This window comes from Castor canadensis, chromosome X (assembly GCF_047511655.1).
Source record: "Castor canadensis chromosome X, mCasCan1.hap1v2, whole genome shotgun sequence".
Taxonomy (NCBI): Eukaryota; Metazoa; Chordata; class Mammalia; order Rodentia; family Castoridae; genus Castor; species Castor canadensis.
This window is the reverse complement of record NC_133405.1, coordinates 108,639,780-108,660,970: the sequence shown is the minus strand read 5'-3', so window position 1 is coordinate 108,660,970 and position 21,191 is coordinate 108,639,780. Positions and strand designations below refer to the sequence as shown.

Sequence of the window (21,191 nt, the reverse complement as noted above, 5' to 3'; positions counted from 1 at the left end):
TTTCTTAGGTATTTTGTCACATTGATGGAAAGCCAACTAACACAGTCATACCTTTTGTACAATGTTTTTAGTTTTGATTTGTCTGTAACTTTCTCATGATTATACTAGGATTATGAGTTTAGGACAAATACCACAGAAATGAAGTCCCTTCTCAGCATATCATATATATGATGTATCAGTGATGATGCTAAACTTGATCACCCAGTCAAGGTAGTGTCTGCCAGGTTTCTCCACTATAAAGTTATTCCTTCCTTTTCCATATTCTGTTCTTTGAAAGTAGACCTTTAAATTCAAACTATATTCCAAGGAAGCAGGGAATTAACCTCTACCTCCAGGAGTGGGGAATATTTACATATAAAATTTGGAATTCTTCTGTACTGTAGATTTGTATTTACTTATTTTCCCATTTATTTATATTATTATGGGCTATGTGCATTTACTTTATGATTTGAGTTACAATACAATATCACATTATTTATTTTGTTGCTCAAACTGTCAGCTTTAGCCATTGAGGTGTCCTTCAGGTGGCTCCTGAATCCATTTGACATGTTCCCATTGCTTTTTTTTCTCTTTAGCATTTCTTACTTTATGGTACTAAAATATGTCCAGTCTTAGAATCAGCTATTTCCCCAAAAACTCTTATTTTCTTTTTATTGTAGAATGGTATAAAAAACCCAGAACTGGGCCAGGCATGGTGCCTCATGCATTTAATCCCAGCTACTCTGCAGGTGGAGATCAGGAGGATGATGGTTCAAGGCAGGTCTGTGCAAAAAGTTAGTAAGATTCCATCTTAACAAAAAAGTTGGGCATGTTGCTGCTCCTATAATTCTAGCTAGGCCAGAAGCATAGGTGGAGGATCTCATTGGCTGGCCACAGGCAAATATGTGAGACCCTATCTGAAAAATGACCTAAAACAAAAAGGGCTGGAGGTGTGGCTCGAGCAAGTTCCAGGCTCTGAATTCAAACCCCACTAACCACTCCCATCAAAAAAAAATCCAATCTGGGTGTAGTGGCTCTTGCCTGCAATCCTAGCTACTTGGGAGGTAGAGATTGGGAGAATCCTGGTTTGAGGTCAGCCAGGGAAAACAGCAAACCCTCCATGTCAACCAATAAAAAGCTAGATGTGGTGACATGCACCTGTCATCCCAGCTACTCAGGAAGAGTAAATAGGAGGATTGTGGTCCAGGCCAGCCGGGGCATGATAGCAAGACCCTATTCAAAAAATAGCTAAAGCATAAAGGGCTGGGAGCATGGCTCAAGTGGTACAGTGCCAGTCTACCAAATGTTGAGGCCCTGAGTTCAAACACTAGTAATGGACACACACATACACACACACACACACACACACACACACACACACACAAACACATACACAAAACCCATGAAAACAGAAGCAGAACTGGGCTGGGGATATAGTTCAGTAGTAGAGCACTTGCCCCAAGTTCAGTCTTCAAGACCACAAAACAAAACCACCATAAACCAAATGAAATAAAATGAAACAAAAACAACAATAACCTAAAACAGAACTGGGTGCTAATTGGGACTATGCAGGTTTGATAAGCACCCACACTATTTCTATATACTCTGAGGTCTGAAGACAACCATTTTGGGCCCAAGCAAAATAAAACAGAAATTGTTTGTGAAGAAAAGTTCTGAAATAGTTGTTTTAAAGAATTACTAGTATTTTCTTCATGGTAGCTCAAGATTAAATTCAAAAATGAAGAGAACACTTGTGGTCCCTTAGAGAGAAGAAAGAAATGATTAAATAATGATTCCTAAATAAAGTGGCTAAAATAGGGTACCTAAAAACCAGAATAAAAGATATTTATTGAGACTTTGTGCTAGGCACAAACTTAATGCTGTGGGTATAATTCCCCCTTTTAAAGGCTAAACAATTAAAGCCTATAAGGGCAAAATGGTTGTTGCGAAGCAATAGGTGGCATAGCCGAGACCCAAATCAGGTCCACCTGATTCTCAAAGGAGAGGATTTAGGCCTTGTGTTCAGATAACTCTTGCTTTTTTCTACTTCAGCTTTATTGAGGTATAAGTGACAAATAAAAATTATATATATTTAAGATACTGAAGTGTTTAAATGAGCCTTTATGTGCATGTCAGCTGTCTCTACCAGATCTCAAACAGCATAAGGGAGGGGTACCTTATTCAGTGTTCAGTCCTCTGTGTGTTATATAGTAGATATTCACCAGATAACAGCTGAATAAATCTGACCCAAGTTCTACATGTTGAAAATGAACACTGAGCACAATACCTTTTCTCACATTGTATAATTAGATTTGTGATCCAAATTAGGAAAAGAGATTCTATGAACACAACTTCTAAATTCACAGTCCACTTTGGGGGGAATTCAAATATGTGTCAGTAAATCTGTTATGAGTGATAAATTTTAGTCACTTTTTTAGACAAAAAGGTAATTAAGTGGAAAATCTAAGAGTAGAAAGCAAATATCAAAAGCCAATCATTTTCTTCACTGCCAAGATTAAGATGAAACTATCATCCAAGGCTAGATCCTTCTTAGCACATAACAAACATTATTCTCAAATACTTGTTCTGAAGTAGATAAAGGATGAGAGTGCCAATTTTATGACACTTAGACCAAAAGCCCTTCAATACACCTTATTGAAATGGTATCGTTTTAATGGCGTAAGCAGATCTGGATGACAGACTTTAAACAAAAAAGAAAGAAACAAACATAATGCCAACATAAAAAAAATTCATTTTAAAGTCCACATCTCTCAGCCATCTTGTGAACAAGTTTTAAATCACCTCTTCCTATGCATTAAATGTACTCTGTAATATACAATCCATTAGCTCATTCTTTAATTAAATATTTATTCAACCCGTATTATGTGCCAGTACTGCTAAGGACCATAACTATGAACAAAACCGACTCAAAACACTGCTGTCATAGAACTAACAATCCTGGGGAGACAGCAAGCAATGAACAAATACAACAAATGGATAGGAGATGGTGATAAGTGCTGGGAAGGGAGTCAAGGTTGCAATTTAAGATAGGATACTTCCTTACTGAGAAAATGAAGTTGAGCAAACACCTGAGAATAATCAGTGAGCTCAGACATGCCTATGAGGAAGAGGAAAGAGCAAGTGTCAAAACCACAAAGAAGATCATGTGCTATGTGTAAGGAGACAGAAGAAAGCCAGAAAAGTGAGTAAGGGGTAGAGTGTCACAGAGATGTGGTAAAGAAATAACTGCAGGGGAGTGAAGTGTGGGGTGGAAATGACTGTGTAGTTTCTTGTAGGTGATTCTGAGCACTTTGACTTTTACTGAGGGAGATGGAAAGCAATTGCAAAGAAGAGAATTTTTTTTTGAGACATGGTCTCATTAATGTAGTCTAAAACGACCTTGAACATGTGATCCTCTTGCCTTTGCCCCCTGAGTGTTGGGATTACAGGTATGTGCTAACACACCTGGCAGAGACTTTTAAAGCATCTCTCTAGCTAGCTGTTTTGAGACTTAATTATGGGAAAGGGGCCAAGAAATCATACATATGGGAAGGGGCTGATGCTGTGTTAGTCAGTCTTTTCATTGCTATAACAAATACCTGAGAGAAATAGTTTAAAGGAAGAAAAGAGCTGGCACCAGTGGCTCACTCCTGTAATCCTAGTTACTCAGGAGGCAGAGACCAGGAGGATCATGGTTAGAAGCCAACCCAGGCAAATAGTTCATGAGATTCTATCTTGAAAATACCCAACACAGAACAGGGCTGGTAGAGTGGCTCAAGTGGTAGAGTGCCTGTCTAGCAAGCTGAGGCCCTGAGTTCAAACCCTAGTACACCAAAGAAAAGAGGAAAGGAAGAAAGATTTATTTTGGCTCATGGTTTCAGAGGTTTCAGACCATGATTAGTGGATCCACTGTTTTGGCTTGAGGTGATGCAGAATATCATGACAGCAAGAATATAAGGCAGAGGCTGCTCACCTCATTTGTGCCTAGGAAGCAGAGAGAGAGAAAAAGAGAAACAGAAAGGGGTCAGGACAAAACAATAAACTCCAAGCAAATCAGTGAAGGCAACAAAGCTCACAGCTTATAAATTTACAAACAGATTTTGCTTTGCTTTCTACACTGGAATCAGGTAATTATGTCTCTCTAAAGCATCTTTCCTTGAGCTCCTTTCTCTTAACCATGGAATCTTCTTTACCTAACAAAAAATCAAATCCCCTTTCTTTAAAACTTTTATGTATCCACTGCTCCTGATGCATATTCGATGTTCCTGTAGTACATCGGATGTCGCATGTTTAGTATATAGTATTATTTTCATAGTGCACTGGAGTGGATCTTTATACAATGTCTTTCACTATATAAATTCTATAGATTTATACACTTTTAAAAATTATATTTCTGTATAGATTGTATAGATCTGCTTGACATGTCCAACTGTGGAGCAGATCTATAGAATTTACATCCTTGACTTATACTTTCCTCCACCACTTCTTTTCTGAGTAGGCATAGTAAGTTAATGATATTATTAACTTTTCAGATCAAAGACTTGTGTGAACTAGATGCTTTTCCCTTGCCATGATGATAAATCTTAGCTCAGCAGAGTCCTATGGAAACAGGGCCCTAAATGCAGATGAACACACAGGGAAGTGAACCTAATTCTCCCACACACAGAATATTATTAGTTAGATACCACTTTCAGACTTCTTCACAAAAAATAATTTTAATTGATAGCAATGCACACTCTGGGAATGCAGATTACAAATATACATCAAAAAGTTAGGCAAATCCATAAGAAGTTTTAAAGTGCCAATGTACTTACAGTTTTTTCATTATTTTCAAAAGCTTCTCTGGCTTCTTCGAATGTGCAGACTTCTTCTTTGCACTCACGTTCAATGTTGCCCTGCCTTATTTCTTCAAAAAGGCCATTAGCTCTTGGGTAGCGCTTTAATACTGAATTGGCTTTTTCCCCTGTGAGGAAAACTAAAAAGAGATATAATAGTGAGCATAAAAATGTAATAACAAACCCATGTGGGCAGTTAATATATGAGAAGAAAACTGCTAAATGCTCTTTGGAAAACATCGACAACATCTTTCAGTGAGTCAGCAGTGAAGTAACACTAAGTGTTACTTAGCTCCAAACCAGGGCATTTGCTAGCTTCCTCATCATGTGAGTATGTCCTTTTAGTTGAAGTTGCCCTGGACAGAGACAGTGACATCATGTTATATTCAGACTTTAGCACATTCCTGCCCACCATGGGTGTTCAAATATAGTAATAATGATAGTACTACTTATATTCACTACTGTAAGTGGATACCCCAAGATATTCTGCTGTTGGACAGCAGCAGCCAAATCAAAATCCAGTCTCTGGAATATGCTCTTTGTCCCTCTAACTAAAAAATAAATAAAGCTCCAGTTGATCTAATAATATAGACCTACAGAACCATTAATTTTATGATAAGAGGTGACAAGACAATAATGAGAAGATAAATTGGCCATAATTCATTTAAAAGAAGAGCTAATAGCAAATTTTATTTTAAATGCGTTTAAGTTAAATATACTATTGCGGTACTTTAAGGCACCCTAAGTTGTCTCATTATCCTTAAGGAAAAGAAAATTTTTTTGCATGATTTATAGAAGCATTTCATATAAATGTTCAAGATGCACTGATGAAACCCAAAAAATAAGTTAAGTTAGGCAACAGTGAGTTCAACACCACCCTGTGCTACATAGTGAGACCCTGTCTCAAAGTAAAAACAAAAATAAAAAACAAATTAGGCAATAGTTATATTTATGACTTGGGGATTCATTTTATTTTCATATGCAAATATATTTAGAGATCTATACTTTCCTAAAAGTGTCTCACTTGTTTAGAGTCATAAATGTAATGCCACCAGAATGTAATCTCTGCTAATGTAAAAAGATTAGAACATTTCCTATTTTTGCAGATTTCTAACATCAGAAAATATATACTACAGATCTTTCAAGATGGTAAAAATAAAAAACCTCTATTTTCCAAAGTAAATTTAAAAAGCAATTATTCTTTTAAAATTACAATGGCAGTAATGCATTCATTTTGTCTTATTATTTAAATGTGTATTTCATTTTACAGAAGATATAAATTTATTATTTACAAGTCTTTCAAGCACCCAAATTGATACTAGTTAGGTAAATGGCTACTAGGGTGAAAACAATAGTTGGCCTGCAAGAAGTATTTCTTTCCTTCTATACCTCATAGGAGGATCCAACTATAAAAGGAATCATTGGTCAAAGAATATCATTAGAAGAAACCTTAAAAATATAATTATGGTAAATACTATGGAAGAAACCAAAAAGGTGCTATTGAGTTGGAGAATAACAATGGAATTTACCAGCAGTGATCCTCATATTTTAGTAACATCAGACTCCCTAAGGACTCATTATTACACAGATTGCTGGGATTCGCCTCCAGTTTCTGGTTCCACTGCTCTAGGCCAGGGTCAGCACCAAGTAACTGCATTTGTAATCAGTTATCTGGTAATACTGACATTACCAGTCCTATTACCACAATTTGAGAACCAGAACCCTAATGCCAACTCCTAAGAAAATGATTTCTAAGGAAAGTGTTTATGGAATGCTTGGATTAACACATTTAAAGAGATCTTTCACTGTGTGATTTTAGGACCCTTAATGTGTACTTGAAAATCTTCTGAAATGAAGCATGGTGCATATATTTTTCATATTTGTTTGACTATGATGCTCTTTTTCAAGAGACAATGAACTACAATTTTGTAGTCATTGGTCTATATATAGCCTCTCAAATGGTATACAGGTCTTCTCTAACTAATGTACCAGCAAAAAAAAAAAAGTAATGGTTTCCCTTGTGGCTCCTCTTTTCCAAGATAAGCAGGTCTTCTTTCTTTATCTGTTCATCATATAAAGTGGGCATTATATTTTGTGCCAACTTTCCCTTATAAAATACAATGTCTTGTATTGATTTCAATACTCTGTGGTCTGACAAGTGCAAATTTGATCAGAACTATCAGCTTGCTTAAAAAACAATGCATATGATAATGCAGTCTAAGGTATCCCTGAGTTTTGGATCAATTTTCCTGAGCATAAATCAAAACAAAATTCAAATAATGTATTTTGAGGTTTAAAGAGGAAAAAGGCAAAAGAGTATGAAGAAAAAAAATATTTTCTCATATGCTAATGAAATGGGAAAGGAGAGTCAAGGAAAATAGCTAGCTAACTCCTATAACCAGAAAGCAGGCTAATTCAGAAAGATAAGCAAGTGCACGGTAATGTAGCAAGACTCAGATCTTCTAATCCCAGTCTAATCAAATTACCAAGATCATTCCATAAGCATCTCCTATGTATTTCTTGAACTAGCAGGCAAGGTAACATAATACTGAGAACTCTAGATGGACTAAGCAGGCAAGTCAATTTTTATCTCACTTGCCAAATCTAGTCAATTAGAAACTATTACTTCAAGTAAAAAACTGACAAATAGGAAAGGTAGTATCATAGATTAATTATGTCTGCCATACATTAAGGAACAGGAAATGGCAGAAGAGCATTTGCCAGTCTTCCTAAAAGTAATTTGGAAATCTAATGGACCCTACATGGTGATACCAGAATTAGAAATTTTTTCAATGTGGAATCAAAATAAAGAAGTGACAGCTTTGATTTATAGGATGAAATCAGATTATCTCCTCTCAAAACACTGGGTAGTTTTCAAGCTGCAGGGGCTTGCATTAGGACTTTAAAATTCAAACCTTGGGGTAAGGGTATAGGTCAGTGGTATTGCTTAGCATGCACGAGATCCTGGTTTAATCCTCAACACACACACACACACACACACACACACACGGAAACTAAAGTAGGATGTCTAAAATTTAGGTTGATCAATTTTTCTGCTTCCTTCTCCTTTACTGTGTGATTAATCTGTAGCTGTCAGAAATCACATGCATGCCTTAATCATAGATTACATGATGTGACAAGAATATAGAATGTAAATGTGTTTTGAGAACAGAACACTGAGATATTATTTTTAAAATGTAGTTTACCCATTAAAGGAAATAGGAAATAGGAAAACCTAAACTTTTCTCCTTCAGATTCAATAGGGAAAATATTCTTACTGAAGAAAATATTTCAAGCCTAAGACAGTGCCCAAATGCCATGTCACAGAAGCACTTAATATTAGGCTAAAGCATCTGAAATATCTGGAAGCCACCCAAGGTGTAGACCAATACTTTAGAGAAGATCACCAAGAAAACTGTGTATAGACACACAACAGACTTGGAGGGTAGGATGAGTGGAAAATGGATCAGTTTAAGAGATCATGTATTAAAGTGGTAGCAATAGGATTGAAAAGGGAAGGACTGACATGAAAGATATGGCTATTAGGGAATTTCTTTGACCTCTTCACCTACCACGTCTTATTCCTTAGTCAAACCAAATCTCATTTTTCTAGAAATTGGCTCTTTTAGGCCTCCATAATTTTGCACATAATATTTCTACTGCCTAGTGAACTCCTCTTCCACTAAAACATCCTTTAAAACCTTCTCCAGACTCAACTCTCTATGTCATTGGAAAATCTGCTATAAATTCTTAAGTATTTACGTATACTTTGATCATATGAAGTGATAAAACTTATTATAATTTTGGTATGACTCTCTGGCTCTCCCTCAAGGGAGAAAATGGTACCGAAAAGGATTCAAAGTACAGAATAAATGAAAAAGAAAAATGAGAGATGTTTGGAGACTAAATGAAAAGAATCTTGGAGGCCATGGACCATGCTTCTAATTCACTATCAATAGCTATAGCAAGGTAGCAGGATAAAAAATCAACATAGAAAAATCATTAGCATTTCTATACACTAATAATGAGCAAACTGAGAAAGAATATATGAAAACAATTCCATTTACAATAGCCTCAAAAAATATCAAATACCTAGGTGTAAACCTAACAAAGGATGTGAACGACTTCTACAAGGATAACTATAAACTTCTGAAGAAAGAGATTGAGGAAGACTATAGAAAGTGGAGAGATCTCCCATGCTCATGGATTGGTAGAATTAACATAGTAAAAATGTGTTTACTCCCAAAAGTAATCTACATGTTTAATGCAATTCCCATCAAAATCCCAATGACATTCATTAAAGAGATTGAAAAATCTACCGTTAAATTTATATGGAAACACAAGAGGCCACAAATAGCCAAGGCAATACTGAGTCAAAAGAACAAAGCTGGAGGTATCACAATACCCAACTTCAAACTATATTACAAAGCAATAACAATAAAAACAGCATGGTACTGGCACAAAAACAGACATGAAGACCAGTGGAACACAATAGAGGACCCAGATATGAAGCCACACAACTATAACCAACTTGTCTTTAACAAAGGCAATAAAAATATACAATGGAGAAAAGACAGCCTCTTCAACAAAAACTGCTGGGAAAACTGGTTAGCAGTCTGCACAAATCTGAAACTAGATCCATGTATATCACCCTATACGAATATTAACTCAAAATGGATCAAGGATCTTAATATCAGGCCACAAACTCTAAAGGTGATACAGGAAAGAGTAGGAAATACTCTGGAATTAATAGATATAGGTAAGAACTTTCTCAAGGGAACCCCAGCAGCACAGCAACTAAGAGATAGCATAGATAAATGGGACTTCATAAAACTAAAAAGCTTCTGCTCATCAAAAGAAATGGTCTCTAAACTGAAGAGAACACCCACAGAGTGGGAGAAAATATTTGCCAGCTACATATCAGACAAAGGACTGATAACCAGAATATATAGGGAACTTAAAAAACTAAATTCTCCCAAAATTAATGAACCAATAAAGAAATGGGCAAGTGAACTAAACAGAACTTTCTCAAAAGAAGAAATTCAAATGGCCAAAAAACACATGAAAAAATGCTCACCATCTCTAGCAATAAAGGAAATGCAAATTAAAACCACACTAAGATTCCACCTCACCCCTGTTAGAATAGCCATCATCAGCAACACCAACAACAACAGGTGTTGGCGAGGATGCAGGAAGAAAGGAACCCTCTTACACTGTTGGTGGGAATGTAAACTAGTACAACCACTCTGGAAAAAAATTTGGAGGCTACTTAAAAAGCTAAACATTGATCTACCATTTGATCCAGCAATAACACTCTTGGCAATATACCCAAAAGACTGTGACACAGGTTACTCCAGAGGCACCTGCACACCCATGTTTATTGTGCCACTATTCACAATAGCCAAGTTATGGAAACAGCCAAGATGCCCCACTACTGACGAATGGATCAAGAAAATGTGGTATTTATACACAATGGAATTTTATGCAGCCATGAAGAACGAAATGTTATCATTCGCTGGTAAATGGATGGAATTGGAGAACATCATTCTGAGTGAGGTTAGCCTGGCTCAAAAAACCAAAAATCGTATGTTCTCCCTCATATGTGGACATTAGATCAAGGGCAAACACAACAAGGGGATTGGACTATGAGCACATGATAAAAGCGAGAGCACACAAGGGAGGGGTGAGGATAGGTAAGACACCTAAAAAACTAGCTAGCATTTGTTGCCCTTAACGCAGAGAAACTAAAGCAGATACCTTAAAGCAACTGAGGCCAATAGGAAAAGGGGAACAGGTACTAGAGAAAAGGTTAGATCAAAAAGAATTAACCTAGTAGGTAACACCCATGCACAGGAAATCAATGTGAGTCAATGCCCTGTATAGCTATCCTTATCTCAATCAGCAAAAACCCTTGTTCCTTCCTATTATTGCTTATACTCTCTCTACAACAAAATTAGAAATAAGGGCAAAATAGTTTCTGCTGGGTATTGAGGGGGGGAGAGGGAGGGGGCAGAGTGGGTGGCAAGGGAGGGGGTGGGGGCAGGGGGGAGAAATGAACCAAGCCTTGTATGCACATATGAATAATAAAAGAAAAATGAAAAAAATATATAAAAAAATAAAAAACTAGATAGCATTTGTTGCCCTCAACGCAGAGAAACTAAAGCAGATACTTTAAAGCAACTGAGGCCAATAGGAGATGGGGACCAGGAACTAGAGAAAAGGTTAGTTGGAGAAGAATTAACCTAGAAGGTAACACACATGTACAGGAAAGCAATGCGAGTCAACTCCCTGTATAGCTATCCTTACCTTAACTAGCAAAAACCCTTGGTCCTTCCTATTATTGCTTATATTCTCTCTTCAACAAAATTAGAGATAACAGCAAAATAGTTTCTGTCTGGTAGCGAGGGGGTGGGGGGAGAGGGAGGGGGCGGGGGGAAAGGGAAAGAAATTACCCAAACATTGTATGCACATATGAATAAAAGAAATAAAAAAATTTTAGTGTGCCTAAAAAAATCGCCCAATAAACTTGCTAACACACATCTTCCTGAGTTTGATTCTAAGAGATTCTGACTTCTATCGATGGAATGGGATCTGAGATCTTGCATTTCAAGCAAGCTCTCAGGTAATGGTGAGCTAGTACCTATGGAGTAGCTCTGTACTAGATGACCACTAAGGTCCTTTTTGGGTCAAAACATTATGTTTCTCCAAGGCATCAGAGGACTCAGCTTTTGACTATAAAAACACAAAACAGCAATCAAAACCACGGAGTTCAGAGCCAGACAGAGACCTGAGTCTCAATCTTAGCTTTACCACTTTCAAGTAGTGCGGACTTGGTCACACTATTATGGTTTGGATATGAAATGCTCCACAAAAGGCTTAGGTCCCAGCTAGTCATGCATTTTTTAAGAGATTTTCAAACCTTTAGGAGGTAGGCTTAGATGGAGGAAGTAGGTCACTAGAGGACTATACTTGGGACTGTATCTTATCCTGACCCTCTGCCTTATTATGTACCAGAAAAAAATGGAGCCAACCAAACATGGATTGAAACCTTTGAAACTGTAAGCCAAAACAAACCTTTCATACTTTAAGTTGTTCTGTAGGGTATTTTGTCACAGCAAGGAAAAATCTGACACAGAAAATTGGTACCAGAGGAGTGAGATCAGGTTTGTTATTTCGTTAATTAGTTTCCAAATGGGGCATGTGTGCTGGTGCAGAATGAGCATGTCCCTTCCATCTGGTTTTCCTGATGCTCCCTGACCATTATGATGCTGGGCAATGAGGAATGGGCGGCAGGTTGATGACCATCCTCCAGTCATTAAAGGAACTCAACAGGGAATTTCAGTTACAAACATTTGGTCACAGATTCCATTTCATTGCTGTTTCTTTTCCCTTCCATGTCAAGAAACACAAGCAAAGAAAACACTGAAAACCAGAAAAGAAAAACTGGTTTTACTGCATTCTTACAGACTGACTGATGGCTTTAAAGACTCCTTAGAACTACCTGGTTACCCAGTTTGCATCAAGTGTCACTAGATGATTTCACCCTTTCCTCTAATACAGCAAATGTCTTAGAGCCTGAACTTCCTTATCTACAAAAAGGGCATCACAATATGTGCCCCACCCATGTCCTCAGGTGGTGGTGAGAGTCCTACTAAAAAGTAGTTCCTAGTGTGTTAGCTGAACACTGTAGTCACCTGGGGAGTTTTGAAAAAAATCCCTATACCCTGACCACACCCCAAATCAATGACATCAGACTCTCTGGGAGTAGCACTCTGGCATCTGGACATTTTTAAAGCTCCCCAGGTGATTACAAAGTACCAGCAAGGTTCAGAATGACTGGCAGAAAATAGTGAATAAGTGCAAAAATTGTTTTTAAGAGCAAAGTAAAAATAACAATGTAATGAAGAAGGAGGAGGAAGGGGAGAAGAGGAAGAAGAAAAAGATGATGAGAACTAAAGGGAAAACAAGCAAAAGACCTCCTGGGTATAGAGAAATGCCTTTGGTGTGTGTCCTGGAAGAGAGACACCCAATATGTACATGAATGGAGATGCAAGGATAGGCCAGAGGTCCACTGAATGCTATCCAGTGTTTCCAACCCAGACACCAATGCACCATTTGTGGGAGGGTAATGGAGAAGCTATAGGACACAGCAGGCAGTGCGCAGGACTAAGAATCAGACAATCTGGGATCAAGATCCAAATTTGGCATCATAACCATGGTTAGTTGAGTCATGATGTTAGGCAGCAGTTAGCCATGAGTGATGAGTGAGGCAGGATAAGACAGATGAGGAGACAGGGAAATTATATTATTTTAATAAATATTAAAAGGGCTAGATTCAAACATTGAAACTAGAAAATAAAAACTAAAAAAGCCAGAGCAACTAACCACCGCTCCCATCTCCTTTTAGTTGTTTAAGATACAAAACCGGGCTAGCATCCACCAGGGCTTTCTGTATCCACCTTTCTCTTTGAGATGTCAACAAACTCCAATGCTCCTTGGATGGCTGGAGAGACATAAAAATGAGTGACATGTCTAGCAAATGGAAGTCCCTGTCGTTTGAGTAGGCCTGGATGATACCTCCCTGTCTTAGCATCCATCTTAGTCACTTAGGTCCAATATCATCTTTTTTTAATTTTGAAAAATTTAATAAGATGATTTTCCATGATCCCAACTTCTTTTTTTATTGTAAAAAATTTTTATTAGGATATATTCATTATACCAGGGGGATCCATAGTGACAATCTTAATGAATGTGTGTATTCCTCCAGCTTAGAACGTATAAGGCTAAAAGATGATGCCCACCATTTTGAGTCTTTACTCCCATTTCCTGCATGAGAAGCAGGAAATGTTTCTATTTCCCCACTTTTATCCTGTTATGCTAAATTCCTTTCCTAATAACTTTTACTATTACTTTTACTATATTTTCAAGTCTTGCCTCAATTCTGCTCTTGCTGGACACAAGAAGCACTGTATTCACCAGTGCTAAACTTTCAGGTAACAATGATACTTCATTCCCCTAATCTGTAAGATAAAGGGGCTAGAGTAGAATCTGTCCATTAAATCAGTGCTTCTTAAATTTTAGTGTGCCTCTTGCACACTCATGTTTATTGCAGCACTATTCACAATAGCCAAGTTATGGAAACAACCAAGATGTCCCATTACTGATGAATGGATCAAGAAAATATGGTACTTGTACACAATGGAATTTTACTCAGTCGTGAAGAAGAATGAAATCTTATCATTTGCAGGTAAATAGATGGAACTGGAGAACATCGTCCTGAGTGAGGTTAGCCAGGCCCAGAAGACCAAAAATTGTATGTTCTCCCTCATATGCGGACATTAGATCAAGGGCAAACACAAGAGGATTGGACTTTGAGCACATGATAAAGCAAGAGCACACAAGGGAGATATGAGGATAGGTAAGACACCTAAAAAACTAGAGAGCATTTGTTGCCCTCCACGCAGAGAAACTAATGCAACTAGAGAAAAGATTAGATCAAGAAGAATTAACCTAGAAGGTAACACACATGCACAGGAAATCAATGCGAGTCAACTCCCTGTATAGCTATCCTTACCTTAACTAGCAAAAACCTTTGGTCCTTCCTATTATTGCTTGTACTCTCCCTTCAACAAAATTAGAGATAAGGGCAATAAAGTTTCTGCCGGTTATCGAGGGGGTGAGGGGAAGAGGGAGGGGGCAGGGTGGGTGGTAAGGGAGGGGGTGGGGGCAGGGGGGAGAAATGACCCAAGCATTGTATGCACACATGAGTAATAAAAAAGAAGTAGAATTACAGATTTAATATATGGTTGCAAAATGTGTTTCTATATTATATAAAATACATCTGCAGCAATGTTTCTAGGCGGCAGCACTTGAATACCATTTTTTAAGCAAAAAGAAAGTATCTTTTGAAATTTGTAGGACAGTTCTATTTGTACCTCACTTAAAGCACATATTTTTTGTTCTGTACAAATGACCTGATTTCCTCTAATAGTTAGGTTGATGTAGAGTGTGTGAATACCTACTATCTGGGAAGAAGACATAGCCAGATGCATTTTGCCCTGGCAAGGAACTAGTACCTTGGTTTCCAAAGTGTTCAGCAAATCCCTCCAGGGTGCCACAGCAAATTCACAGGGGCTGTGCAGAATATTTTATATATTTAAAAGACATTCAGTGATTTTGAAGTAAATGCAGCGATACTCAACATCTGTCAGATACCACACAAACCACAGCTTGAGATAGTTCACAGTTTCATCGTTAAATAGTTCTATATCCCTCTTCTTTGCAAAACTGGATTTTTAACTGCGATTTTTGAAAAGTGCCATTTGAAAAATCAATGTGGAACAGGATCCGATGCCAAGATCTGAGAACTTGTACAGGGTCCTACATGCACATACTTCTCATTAACATGTTTATTTAAGATTGAGGTAAAAATACTTATTTTTTCAATTACCATATATGTACATATCAAACAACTACTATGTGCTGTCAGAATACAAATACTAAGTTCTTTGGACCTAATTACTTAATAAATGGAACTACTAGATATTTCTTTTGGACTGTAGCTGCTATGAAAATTATCACTGTGACAACTAAGGGCACCATAAACTGAGAAAGTTTGTGAACCTCTGATTTAGAGGCTTTATAGATTAATAGTCTGATCACTCCCCTCCCAAATCCATTTGGCAGACCAAGCTTGAATAGGCTGGGAATTTCCATCTGTAAAGAAGGAGACTGAGATTCTTTATGAAGTTCAAAGTTACCAATACTTGTCAGGTGGGTTATTAGGAGTTATTATGACTTTCATAAGAGTTATAGCCAGCTGCCTAGTAAGCATGAGGCCCTGAGTTCAAACCCCAGTGCTGCACCCACCCAAAAAATATTGTGTAATTTCAACAGGGGATGTACTTCTGTGGTAGAGTACTTGCCTAGCATGCATGAGGCCCTGGGTTCAATTCCCAGCATCATGAAAAAGAAGTTAAAAAATTACACATACCAAATTTTAAAATATACATTCCTTTAGGGCTGGCAGAGTGGCTCAAGTGGTAAGAGCACCTGACTTGCAAGCATAAGGCACTTAGTTCAAATCCCAGTGCCATCAAAAAAAGTTGTAACTAGTACGAAAAGAATACACTAACTAACCATATCACCCAGTTATAGGTTATCTTAACCTAGCCCTTCTTGAATTATCCAGTTTGGTCCTATAAGCTTGCCATAGGACAGGTAGAGCCCAGGTATTCTGGTTTGGATGTTGTTTGTCTCCCCAAAGGTACACTGTTGGAGGCATACTCCTCATTGTGGTTGTTTGAGATGGTGGACTTTAAAGTGCCCGGGCCTAGTGAGAGGTCCTTAGGTCACTGAGGGCATGCGCTCAGTAGGGATTATGAGACTCCAGTCTTTTTGTGGCTTCCCATTTAACAACGTGATTTCTTTCTCTCTCATACATTTCTGCCATTGCCATCTGCCATGAGGTGACAAGACTAATGAAGGGGCTCTTGCCAGAATCTGCACATTGTTATTTGGAGCTTCAAACTCGAGAACTGCGAGCTAAACAAATCTATTTTCTTTATAAAGTTAGCCTGCCTTAGGTATTTCTTTATAGTGACACAAAACATTAATAGGTCAGGGACATGAACACTGAAACACTGGGGTCACTAACCAGCAAAAATATTGAGAAACCAAGCCTAATATATTATGGAGTAAGCACAGGAGAGTGAAAGGATTTATCCCAGCATTGGTGCAAATTACAACCAGCCTAGCTGGGCAACCTATGTCTCAATCACTTCAGTGATTTCTCTAGTGACATTAGAACTATTCTGGGTAACAGAAAACCTGCCGTGTTTTTTGATATAAAAGTACATATTATTTGCATGTGAATAAATGAATAATAAAATTTTAAAAAATAGCAACAACAACAACAAAGTACATATTACCATCAGTAGCAAGAACATCAATACCAATAGAGAACAGGAACTTTCTATAAATGAACCTAGTATTACAGTATCTTTTCTTCAATCCAAGGCCAAGCTACCCATTTAGGCCTAATGTGCAACTCTGGAGTTCTTGCATTTCCTATGGGGACAGGGCTGGAAGGGGAAAGACAAAAGACATTTTTTATATTATGAGGAGCTTGTAAGTATTTAATTTGAATAGCAAATATGATCTCATTGATCCTTGAACTAGTTAAGTGGTACACAAGTTAGAAAGTTAGAAAAAGGGTTGTCAGAGCACATAACTATGTGAGGAAACAAAAAAAATTAAGCATTACTTCATCTATAAATCAGGAATAACTACATTAGGTAATTTATATAGAATTATTTGCTCAGGGATTGGCAAAGAATGGAATGAAAACAATAAATAGTAGTATGACTTGTGGCAGTTATTCCATAAAAAGAAAAGCAAGAGATGTACCAAACTGATATGCACTTTGAAAATACAGAATAAGTGAGCAAGGATAGGTTAACTTGGAGTCTGTCTGCTTAACTGGAGGGATGCTTGGGAGTTTGATCCACTTGGTAAAGTCTAGGATAAAATGTGCGAGTTTTATAAAATGTTATTTAAAGCCTAAAACTCCCATACAAGCACTGTGTACTAGCTTGTCTAAATTATTTATTGAAAATGTATAGACAAACGTTTTGAACCTGAATTAACTGATTACATAGCCTAGTTTCAGCTATGCAGCCATGTATCTTAATGGTTCACAATTAGAAGACAAGTGTGTCCTGTGTGCAACTAATTAAGGACTATTTCTGGTTCTTATTTATAAGGATCTGGTATCTGTAACAAGCTCATAAAGAAACATCCTTTACCATTATTTAAATGCTTGCTTTTAACTTCAATTTTTATCAAATATATGTTGACAGCCTACCATCATTGGAATTTTAACAGGCCATAAAAAAACTTTTAGGAAAGACAAATTAAGAAAGAAAAATTATACACATGACAATATATACGTTCAGAGAATCATGGGAAGCTACAACAAAATACACTTAATTATATTATGTTCTACTGAATTTTAGGTTGATAGGTCAGGTGGCTATTCAATATTTTACATCATCATTGTGGATATTAGTAATAGTGGTAACTCATTTATGTAGAAGTCATTCAAATAAACCCAGTCTCATCAACTTAGAAACAGGAGATGATCAATGCCATGTACTACAACTCATCTTATGCTTTACCTATAAGGTAGCGCCAACTGTCTTAAACAACAAATCAAGAATCAGTTTACTCTGTCCATGTCCATGAACCTGGCTATGAGACTTGAAGGTTTCAATGAACACTAAAATTGAGAAGTAGAAGAGTTATAAGTAAACTGAACTAGATCAATATACTGACAGCAACAAGAACTGAAAGGTAATTAATCTGAAGGCAAGGGAAAAGAAAGACAGAAGGCCCTCTGAGAGTTATTTAGAGAAGGACCTACTGCCTCTCACTGACAGCTCTCAAAGCAGTAGACATCAATGATTGTGCTTATCACAGTAAATCTGAGTCACCAATAAAGGACCATATGATGTTCAGGATAATGTTTATAGAGGCAGTAAATTATATTATCTAATTTAGAACCATTTTCATAAAATAGTTTTTAAAATGTTCTTATTTTCAGTGCTGGTCATCAAATCCCAGGCTTTGTGCATGCTGTGCAAGTGCTAGACCACTGAGGTACACCCTTAGCCCCAAAAGGTTTATTTATCACATTACAAAAACGAGCAATTGGTAATCCACAAAATACATTTATTCAAATAGAAAATTCATTCCCAGACGATATTATGTAAATGTTGGTGTGCCACAGACTGAATCTATAATGAGTCCACATATTATTTTCTCTTCTGATTAAATCTGTAATGTCATGTTTAGTTGTAAATTTCTCATATAAGACTATAGCACACACAAAGCTATCTGCTTATTCAAGCCTTCTGTTTGTCACATGAAAGCCCTCTTTTGAGATAAACTGTTGGAGCATAGGAGAGCCAATATCAATTCATCACGTTCGCCAACACCGTATGGAGGTAAATGAAACTAGGATAAGAGAAGGGTGGGATGGTGAAAAGACCCTGAACTCACAATATACGCATTACTGTTCCAGCTCTGGGAAGAAACTGGTTGCTTAATTATGTGGCCTGATTCCTAATTTGTGAAGCAAGGGTGCTGTATATAATTTTTTAAGTAATTTAGTTGTGATAAAGAATTTTATCATTGGAAAGAATTTTGGACAGTGGGGGTACTGTCTCATATCCAAATCCTTTTCAGATATACATACACTATTTTCCAGCCAAACAATCACCAACCCTCAAATCAACATGCACACTATATAAGAGAAAAATCAACAAAGCACTCTCCTTATTTAATCCTGTGGTTGGGTTTTTTAAATCTCATAAAATGTCACATTCATAATTTCTTATTTTCTTGCTTATGTACTATTAGGATTCTATTACTCAACTGTGCCTGTATACAACACCTTTAATCTTTCTTTCCACTGACATACGTGTTAAATAGGTGCTTCTTATCATAAACTGATGGAAATAACTTGTCCGAGGAAAACAAAGTCTCACATTCTGAAGTGACAATACACTTAAAAAATTAAATTATGCAAACTAAAAAGATGCCGCTTCGATCACCTTCCTATCTTTTCTTAGGATGGTGGAAAAATAGAGTATTTCTGAATTTCATTCATCACTGTAACCTATTTTTGGAAAGGTAAAGTTGAATTTTTCATAGCTTGCATGTTTATAGTTCAGAGATCATCGTATGGTGGTGCTTATATACTCAACTAGGATGTCACAACCTTATAGTTTGGTTAGAACAGCGTAGTGAGTGTTTATAAGGAACTAGGGAAGGGGGGTGCAATCCATTCAAGAGCTCAGGTATTTAAAAAATAATTTAAAGTTGCAGGATTGACTTTGCAAGTATAGAAAGTCTAAGCATTTGAGAGAAGAAACAATTGTTATTAAATAGCTTTAAGTAACCCAAAGCTGCTTCCTTAGGACAATGTGGTGGTTATGATAATTACCTAAGACTTTTTGAAAAAATAGCTTTGTACTACCAGAGCACACAATAAAAAGCTGATGATAATGGGTAGATTTCCTAGAATTAGTGTGGATGATATGCCAGAAATGAATTTCTATAAGAGAGAAGACAAAAGACGTAATGCGTATCTATGAAGCCAATACTCTTTAAAAACAAAACAAACATGGTTCCACCAGAGTGATACCAACTACCCAATTTTTTTAAAGCCAAATTTTAGATTGCATATTCAGATACCTCTTGTCTAATGATTTTATCTTCATAAGGACAAATGAGATACAGAGAAATGGCCTAATAGATTCTCCCACAGAGGAAAATAAAAGGCCAAATTTTCATTCAAGGGGCTTTAAAATTTGTAACTACTTATAAAAAGAATTCCTCACAAAATGGCAGATAGCATTATTAACAATTATGCCAAATTACTAGCAATATAAAGGTATGGTATTCTAGTATGTGATATTTCTGAACTGTGGACAATATCCTTCCTAAGCAATCAAGCAAGTATAAATTTAACAGCCTAATTTGGTAAAGTTAAATAGAAAATCAGGTGGAGTAATCAATACAGGACCATTCCAAAGATGGCTATTTCTCCTGTTACTAGTGTTAAAACCATAAAATTTCTTTTTGGGTTTATGGATCTTACCTATACTGGTCATACTTCTGTCCCATATGGAGGAATATGGAAATAACTTTGACTAATAATCATCACCTAATGGGAGAAAGGCAGGTAGATAAGAACTCATTGAATGTGAAATACAGCTTTGAACACAGAACTTTATGCTATTGTGATTGCCTTATAAGCAACATAAGACCATATAATATGAATTCTATATGACAGCGACAGCTGTAATCTAGAGTCTGGGTGTGCATAATTGTCCTAGTAGGACACATAATATATTTAACCAAAAGCCCTGTTCCAAAGGTTGCTGCCACAAAAATGTTCACCGGTCTTTCTCTCCTGCCCACAACAGAGCATAACGGTTTTAAGAAACAGAGTTTCAGTGAATTAGAGCTTTTGTTAGCCCACGGATTTCAGAAATGACATTTCACTGGTGAAATTAATGTTGCTTATATGTAAATTTGCTCTAGAAATGATAGCATGATAGCAGCATTCAAAATTTTATTTGAATACAATATACAAATCTAAAGCTCTGCGATTTGTAACCTTAGGAATGGTAGCCAAGACTAGAATACTACAAGGCCCTGTTAGGCTGCTGACCAAAAGGATTTTTGGTCGCTTTCATCTCACTGGATGGGTTACCTGAATACCATTGCTAGAGTGCTGTCACATATGCCTCAGATAAACTTTTCATCTAAGCTATTGTGGTAGGATCTAAAAGGAAAAAGAAATCTGTC

The 21,191-nt window shown here is 36.9% G+C and overlaps 1 protein-coding gene across 1 annotated transcript in view; it reads right to left on the bottom strand.

Moving 5' to 3' along the window:
• The window catches only part of Prrg1 (proline rich and Gla domain 1), a 110,001-nt gene that overhangs the window by 37,083 nt on the left and 51,727 nt on the right, over nucleotides 1-21,191 (bottom strand). The window contains exon 3 of the mRNA XM_074064196.1: nucleotides 4,794-4,954. Coding sequence (XP_073920297.1) covers nucleotides 4,794-4,954 — 161 coding nt within the window. The remainder of the gene's footprint in view (nucleotides 1-4,793; nucleotides 4,955-21,191) is intronic.